Here is an 8,708-nt window from a genome sequence, read left to right on the forward strand (position 1 = left end):
AGGCCAATGATTTATGGGGGAAGGCCGATAATCAAGGAAGCAGGCCGTTCTTCGCGGGGGTAGGCCGATGATCAAAGAGGGACAGGTTGATGATTAAGGGGGAAAGCCGATGGCCATAATAAAGCCATTTCTAAGGCTATCCGTACACAATAGGCAATATGCATATGACGCCAAATTGTACCAAACTTTTTTTAAGTATACTTTATTACTATAAAAACAGTCCTGCAAAGATTTTTTTAAATATAATGTGACTTAGTGGCAAAATTTAATCATTAAAAAGTGTCTTTTTTCAAATTCCCTCGCTTAGTTCTAAAACGCACACCATTGGTCGAAGCAAGTGGCTTATATAACATGGCGTCGCTTGTTGACAATACACAGTTTACTTACGTTAGTTTATATAGAAATACACTCTTGAAGTATTTTACTGTAAACACGATATTAAAACCAACTTTAAAATAAAAAATTAATGAATAGAATCATTAATTGTCACTTATTTGTACCAGGAATAATAAAAATGAATCGATTTTTGACTTTTTGACCTTGAGTAACTTTGTTGTGTTTTATGTCGAAGTGACATCTGAGTGTATGTTATCAATGAAATATGACGATTGACGTCAATTGTCTCATGACAACTCCGGTCGCGTTTTAGTCGCTCGAAAATGATCGTAATTTTATTTTATTATTTTTAGCTAAAAGGTTGAATTTTTTGTGGTTATTTTATAACAAGTAGAATCATTTAAAAAAAGAAAAAAACGTGCATATTCTCTATTACAGAAGAACGTGGTGTTAGTAACAAATTACATAGCGAACGAGGTGAGTTCGACAGTGATCAGACGGCTGGTGCGGCGCGGCGAGAGCGCGCGCTACCTCACGGACGACGCCGTGCTCGCCTACATCCGCCACCACGCGCTCTACGGCGCCAGGCCACACGTCACGTGAGTCTAACACTGACCACTTTGTTAACGCCCACTCCCACCACTGGCTGATAGAGGCTCAGATAGCCTTGTGACGTCACTGTCAGATAGGATCAAATTACACGGATTGTTATCAGACAATTTACAATTGGGTGGGATTGGCCCTAAGACGTAATAATGTTGACTGAATTATGTTGATTTCTAAAAATACTGTCTGTTGTTGACTTTTGTTTCATAAGATGAAAAGAAATTGACTTTTCAGTTTGACAGATTGAGGTTATGTTTTGTTGTAAGATTTCTAGATTGTTTTTACATAACAACATTATCTGATATTAGTTTATTTTCATCTTATAATAGACAAAAATCTTATTTACTTGTCAATGTCAATTAATATTTTGACGTTAGGTTACTACGACTACAATGTTTTGATCGTTGAAATTATTTTTTATTTTATATGTAATAGATTTATTCGTATATTTTTATTTAAATGGTTTAATACATTTTATTATTACTCCTTACTTATATATTTTTATCTTCACGCTTACCACGGATTCAGTGAGTATAACTTAATAAACGATATACTCCCGACTTACGACAAAAAATCCCCTCAAGACGTCATAATGACGTCACCAGAAGAAACAAGCTTCAAGAACATTCTTATATCAATTCGCGACAAACCTTCCATTATAGACGAAACTATTACAGTAAAAAGACCTAGGAAATTCCTAGCACCTAATCAGACAGATTCAATCAGTCCTATCGAGGCAATTAAACCTAAAATGGCGTACATAGATAAAGTCCCAGCGAACTACGTCCCGGGGAAAGCTGTCAAAATTGTCAGCGATGAAAATGAACACTCGATTGAGAACGAAAAGGTAAGTTTTTCAGAATCGACTTATTCATCATTCGATAGTTACTTATCTAAAGATGATTTCGATATTTACAAACGAAGAGTTAGCGAAGGTAACGTACAGAATGCAAATATCAAGAAGCGTTGTTCCACGTCAACTATACGTAAGTTAAAATCTGACGAAATGCGTAAAAGTAAATCTGAAGTCAGTAAGTTATGTGACAAAGTTAAAAGTATGAAATTGAAAGAGAAAGATGACAGGAATTATAAGACGAGAAGTTGTAATGACATTGTCAGATTGATTCTGACGAAACACGGCATTCATGTAATAAGTGACACTGAGGCTATCGTATAAATCATTCGTATTCGTTCACTCATTCACTTAAGTCGGAAACACATATCTACTTTAAAAAGGAAATACTCCATGTTAATTTAATTCTCTATCAATGTCATTCATTCCGTTCACTTAAATCATTTGATAAAATTATTCTGAAACTTCCATATTTGTGCCAAATTCCAAAACAAATTATAGATAATTTTAATATGTAGATGATTATTAAAAAAAATGATTTCTCATCCATTAAGATATCATTCATTTCATTCGTTCACTAGTCATTCGATTGTATAAAATATTTGTATAGAATATAAATAATTAAAGGATTTTGAATATTCTATTTACCCCTTAGAATCCCCAAATGTCTATACAAATAATACTGTTATTTAAAATAAAAAATATAAAAAAAATATACGTCTATAAAGAATTTTATCTTAAAAGTTTATTTTATGCCAAATAAATGTCTTCCTAGAGTTTATTTACAATTATTATATTTGTTCGAAAAAATTTTGAAAATAAATTCCATATTTAAAAAATTCAGTTTACAAATTCAACTATAGACGTACTAATAAAAATATCGTCGTCTCCCTCTTACAAAGATAATGAGACAAGGAATGTTTAAGTGTGAAAAAGACGACAGTATTTTTGAGAATTCTATTGACAATACAAGCTGTACAAGATAAAAACCTATGCCTTTTAATTTAAAACATTTTAATGATTTGACAGTTTTTTTAGGCTAGTTAAGATTTTCGAATTTATCTCTACTATGTATATATAAATGTTTCTATTGTTCAAAATGTTTCCTGTCAATTTGCATCCTTTTATAAAAATTTTATCTGAATTTTAGAATAATTATAAGTAATATAAATTCAGTATTAGAAAAAGATTTTTATATAATTTTTTTTTTTATATTAATGCATGCAAATCCATTCTGCCAATTCCTAAATGCATGTGTGTTTATAATTTCTTCCTTATTTGAAATTTTGCGTGTTGTGATTTCAAATCTGACTAATGAGGTTAAAAAACAGATTATTTTACCGAATACTCTTCCTAGACCTACGAAAGTACAATCAGTGTTATAAATATGTCCTTCGACTGCGTCTTCACTTAGTTCAGTTTAGGTGGAATCGTGGTCATGATTTATTTATGACGAACTATCGCCCGTAAATTTCGTTAGCGTGAAATTAAAAAATGGTCGTCTATAACATTCCCGCGTCTACCTATCGGCGATCTTTCAGTCAAAGTTCCGTCTAAATCGATCCACCCGCAGAGATAGCGGTACTGTCGCCATTTTGACAAAGTTTATTGACGTGAAAATATGTAGCCTAAAGCGTGACGTAAGTGTATGGCTTTTTATTAAAAAAAGAACTATTCAATAATATGCTGTAATTGCTGACATCTTAGGCAACAAAGAAGTGTGTGTTTACGCTTTATTATATTAGTATAATCTGTGTATAACCTCATTGGTCGTACTCTATGGTTGAGGTTAACTTGTGCTCTATGGTTGTATAGGGAGGCTGCTCGCTGTAGCTGAGGTGTTGCGCGCCCCGACCCTGAGCGCGCTACCTTGTGCCCCATCCCAGTAACAATTAGCTTAACTCGCATGTATTACATACACAAGAAATATATAGACATAGTAAACCCGGTAATTTTGAAAGTTTTAGTGCCACCTCATGTTATAAAAACATAGCTGTTCCAAACTTCATCCGCATGAAATTATAAAAATTTTATTTTATTGTTTACATTTGTCAAATTACAAATGTCAAAATGACATGACATGATAACAACCTTGCTTTCTTCATGTTGGCAGCAACTTATGGTCTCTTTCCCACATTAGAATTTTTATCCAAGATATTTATCCCCTAAGTTTAATGGCGTTAAAATATATAGCTTAAAGCGTGACGCAAGTGTGGGGCTTTTTATTAAAAAAATGATTGTTCAAAAATATGCTGTAATTGCTGACATCTTGCAACAAAGAAATGTGTGTTTACGCTTTATTATAATAGTATAGAAGTATAGATTTTACAATATTAATACAAAATAAAATGTATAGTTTTAAATTTGTTTTAATTTCACCTATTGACAATTCATTACACTACACTTAATTATATTGACATGTTTTAGTGAGAATCATGTGAAGTAAAGTGTCAACTATGCTATGTCTATATATTTTTTGTATCTTTTCGTTTACAACCGAAATCTATATTCAATATGTATACGCTGGTCACCATACAATATCTCAAAGCCCTTAGAGGGGGGGGGGGGTTAGAGGGCAAAAAAGGGGTCGATGTTATTATTTTTCTATTTTTAAATGAAATACACTTTTAATATTGATAAGTTGCAGTTGGTATGTAAGTTTTGTTTAAACTCCAAGTGAGAGAGAATCTTTACCTCAATGATATTATCACTGAGGTAAAGATGAAAAAATAGGGGACGGTAACAAATACTTTTTAAAGGATGACGGAATTATTATGTATTCAACACAAATCAATTAAAAAAAACCAGGTCTCTATTGAATATTTATTTCGGTTGTGTTAATTACTTTTGAGTTTATACGTAACTGGATTAGGCATAAAGTTTTTAGCTCATTTGCAAATCGTCACTACAGGACAATTATATAAAAGTACGTACTTTTATTAGATCTTATAATTAAAACTACCAATTTTGGGCGAACACACTTTGAGAGTAAGACAAAGAGTAAGATACGGTTGATTACGGACATAGATTATATAAAAACGTCAAAGAGTATAGATTATAAAGATATAAATCAATAGATATGTTAATTTAATATTGACAACAAGAAATCTAAACGACATCCATTCTAGATTTTAATAACGTAGATTTGACTATACAATTTAAAATTGGTATAGTTTTTATTTATTAAAAATGTTTTCAACCCCTGCAATTGATGGCTCCTATTTAAATTATAGTGTGAAATGTACATTTTGTAATACGAAATTTACATGAGCAACGTTTTCATATTTACACAGAAAACCATTGTCAATATTTAAAAAAAAACGTAACAATACAATCGCAAAGTTCTACTAGGAAACATTTTACAGTTTAAAATTTGTGATATAAATCTTATTCTTACTAATATTATAAATGCGAAAGTTTAGATGGATGGTTGGATGGATAGATGTTTGTTAGAGTTTGTAGCCTAAACGGCTGATCGGATCTCGATGAGATTTGGCATAGACGTAGAGACGTCTGGAAGAACACATAGGCTACTCACTTTTCTTTTTTAAATCCTTACAGACGGAGTCGCGGGCGAAAGCTAGTTCATTAATAAAAATGTTTTGTACCCCCGCAAATTTGTTACATGGTAATTTCAGTTACGTATAAATTCAAATATTTCAAGTATAATAGAAAAAATACTTTTTTTGCTTTTAGTAAAAAGCGATGTTAGCGTTTCGGACTGTGCTTAGCTTATAGTATTGTGTAACGTGGGCTTTCACTGTCGGAACATGTATATTGTTTTATTATGTAATTTTACTCTACAGTTCGATTGACACTTAAAATTTTGCCTATAATGTTAAACTAAACGTCTTTAGCGGGCTTTACCTGTACTAATACGATTTTCGACAATGGAATATCACGGAAAAAAATTTTTTTTGGATAATTCGCTCACTGCCTTATTGAGTTGCATTAAGGTATAAGTGGATTTTTTGAGTTTAAAATTTAATTTTTAACTCAAATATTTTAATTTTATTTGTGTCTTAATAATGGCCGAATTCTGAAACGCAAATACTTCGTTTCGTGTACCAATAATCTGACAAATATGATTTTTTAATGGTATTGTGGTTTACGCGTGGCCTTGTCATTTAAGACATATTCAAATGTCGTTTCAGTATTGTTAAAAATATAACAGTCTCTTAAATGATATGGCCACACTTGAACTGCAAATTCAATTAAGATTTTGTATGTTATTATAAGTGTTTAAGTTGTTACCTATATAACCTAAAGCGTGACGTAAGTGTTGGGCTTTTTATTAAAAAATGAATTATTCAAAAATATGCTGTAATTGCTGACATCTTAGGCAACAAAGAAGTGTGTGTTTACGCTTTATTATAATAGTATAGATAATGCAAATGTTTTAGTGGCCAGTATACAACCTCTGGCTGTATTCGTACTGTTTGTCAGCCAAAGAGGTTGTATTTAGCACTCAACATAAGTGACGCTTACGAAACCAAGTATTTATGTTTCAATGTTTGTCCGTGAATTTAAGAATTGTTTGTGCTTATTTTAGTTATATTTCTTTAAGTTCCTAAAAATATATCAAAGTATCGATGTACTTAGGATTTGATTGGATATAAATATTGTAAAGTTATGCTATGATTTGAAAAATAATTGAACCTAGGTAAGTGGAACCAAGGGACTTTTTAGCTTGTAGAGTTTTTTGTAATCCGAGTTTTTCGCTTACGGAGGTCCGTATGGCCAAAGGTAGATGCAGCATTGATAATACCCTTCTTTAATAATACAAAAGCATATATAAATAATTGAATTGTTAAGTTTCTCTTCTCTCTTTCTTGTATTCCTATGTCCCCAAAGTGGGGCATAGGACGTCCACAGTACGCCGCCAGCTCGCTCTGTCTTGGGCTCCGCGTTGTATCTCGGACCATGACGGCCCGAATTGTTAAGTTTGAAAGACAAAAATTCTAGCCATAGATACCTTATCTTTTCCGAACGACATTGACTTGTGACTTTTAGGTTTCAAAGCAAATCATTTGGTATACATCATCAAATAATGGTAGTCTAGCTTCAGCCTTAGAGCGGGTTTAGACTAAACTATCGCATAACAGTTGTGCGATTGTCGATTGTTTCGCAGCTCAACTGTTTATTTGCCCTAAAAATCGAGTAGTGAGCGCTACATATGAGCTCATAGAAATCAAAGCGTAAACAGTTGTGCGATAGTTTCTTTTCCACCCTTTTCTTAAGAGTAAAGGATTGAAAGAAAAAGTGGATTTGATGGTGGCGAAGACGCATATGAAGGGGAAATGTCCTCTTTATGTGCGTCTCCTCCTCCGTTAATTAAGGGTAGGCAACGCATCTGCAATTGCGGATGTTTATGGGTAGCAGTCGCTTTCCATTTCGGTGAATTCAGGTAGCCGCTTGCTCGTTTGCCATCTTATATTATAAAAAGAAAAAGTTTAGTCAAAAGTGTGCGTCTACTCTTAGTTGTTCACTTATCGAGGTGTCTTAATCCAGTTCTCACTTATCTAGGTTTCGTAAATTTGCTTTTAAAAATTAATTAATTTTATATACGTTTATTCCCCTCGGTGATTTTTACAAAATATCGCATGTCTCTTTAACATAAAATGGATTTACACCACTTTCGAAATAAACGGTCCATATGTTTTTGATTTTTGCATTTATACATATAGAATATGTACTTAATTTTAAGAATAATTTTTATTATTGTTAACTAATCTTGTCAAGGACATCGAAAATTTACTTTTTTGTATTTTTTTTTTATTTAATGTTGCCATAATAGAAAATTTATTGTATTTATGTGTCGAGATAAGAATTATTTTGTATATTTTAGTTACAATTTTTATTATGAAAAGAGGTACACAATGTTATTTAACACTTGGCGTGCGGAGACACTTGCGCTGTATTACATGTAGCGGGTGTTTTAGTAAATCGCGGGGATATTTCTTTCACCGGATAACGCAGTAAATCGAAAACTGTATTATTTACAACGAATATTCTGAATACTGAACGTGACCCGCGCTCCAGCGACAGTCTGCAAATATGTAAAAAAATGTTCCCCGCATTCCAAGTGTTAACACTCCAGTTGGTTCTTCATTTGTCAATCAGGTTACAGATAACAATTATGCTTAAAAAAACATAGTTTATTATTATATAACCATCACAAAAGTATTAACAATAGACATAGATGCACTTTTAATTGTTTTATTTGTAAAATGGACTGTTTAATAAATATTTTATTTATTTATCTGTATTTTTTATTCACGTCAGTATGCAGTTTTATTACGCCTAGTACATTAACGTCGTCAGAGGGAGGCAGGGGAGGAGGAGGGATGGTGTAGCTACCCTAGACTAGTCTAACTAGTCCCCGTGGACGAAAAAACACAAAAGTAAGCCTATGTGTTCTTCCAGACTATCCTCTACATCTATACAAATTCCATCGAAATCCGTTCAGCACTGCACAATACACACAAACTCACCTCATAGCGAAAACCACACAAATGGACGACATTCCGTATCAAATAGCGGAATGTGGTCCAAAAAAAGACACCTTTTTGATCAAATTAGGATATAAGAAAACTCCGTTCGCGTAGATTAAACAAAAGTGAGTAGCGTATGTTTTCTTCCAGACTATCCTCTACATCTTTACCATTTTTCATCAAAATCCGTTCAGCCGTTTAGGCTACAAGTTCTAACAAACGTCCATCCAACTTAACTTCACATTTAAAATATTATTATGATTAGTAAGAAGTAATGTTAAATCAAAATACTAACGGCCGAATACTGAAACGTATCTTAAATACTTCGGGTCGTAAACGCCGCTTACAAAGACGTCAAAATTCCATTCAAGACGTTATATTTATGTGACTTCAGTATTCGGTCATATTTTGCCTACAAT

The 8,708-nt window shown here is 32.6% G+C and overlaps 1 protein-coding gene across 2 annotated transcripts in view; it reads left to right on the plus strand.

Moving 5' to 3' along the window:
- LOC106105975 (nicotinamide/nicotinic acid mononucleotide adenylyltransferase 1) overlaps nucleotides 1–3,827 on the plus strand; it is a 9,355-nt gene extending 5,528 nt beyond the window's left edge. Inside the window, exons 6-7 of one of the 2 annotated variants that reach the window (XM_013286493.1) lie at nucleotides 775–935; nucleotides 1,471–2,379. In XM_013286493.1, coding sequence (XP_013141947.1) covers nucleotides 775–935; nucleotides 1,471–2,119 — 810 coding nt within the window. In that variant the 3' untranslated portion in view covers nucleotides 2,120–2,379. Of the gene's footprint in view, nucleotides 1–774; nucleotides 936–1,470; nucleotides 2,380–3,610 lie in introns of those variants that run through there. The other variant, XM_013286492.1, reaches the window with a different exon arrangement.
- The last annotated feature ends 4,881 nt before the right edge of the window (nucleotides 3,828–8,708 follow it).

Source organism: Papilio polytes, unplaced genomic scaffold (assembly GCF_000836215.1).
Source record: "Papilio polytes unplaced genomic scaffold, Ppol_1.0 DF822622.1, whole genome shotgun sequence".
Taxonomy (NCBI): Eukaryota; Metazoa; Arthropoda; class Insecta; order Lepidoptera; family Papilionidae; genus Papilio; species Papilio polytes.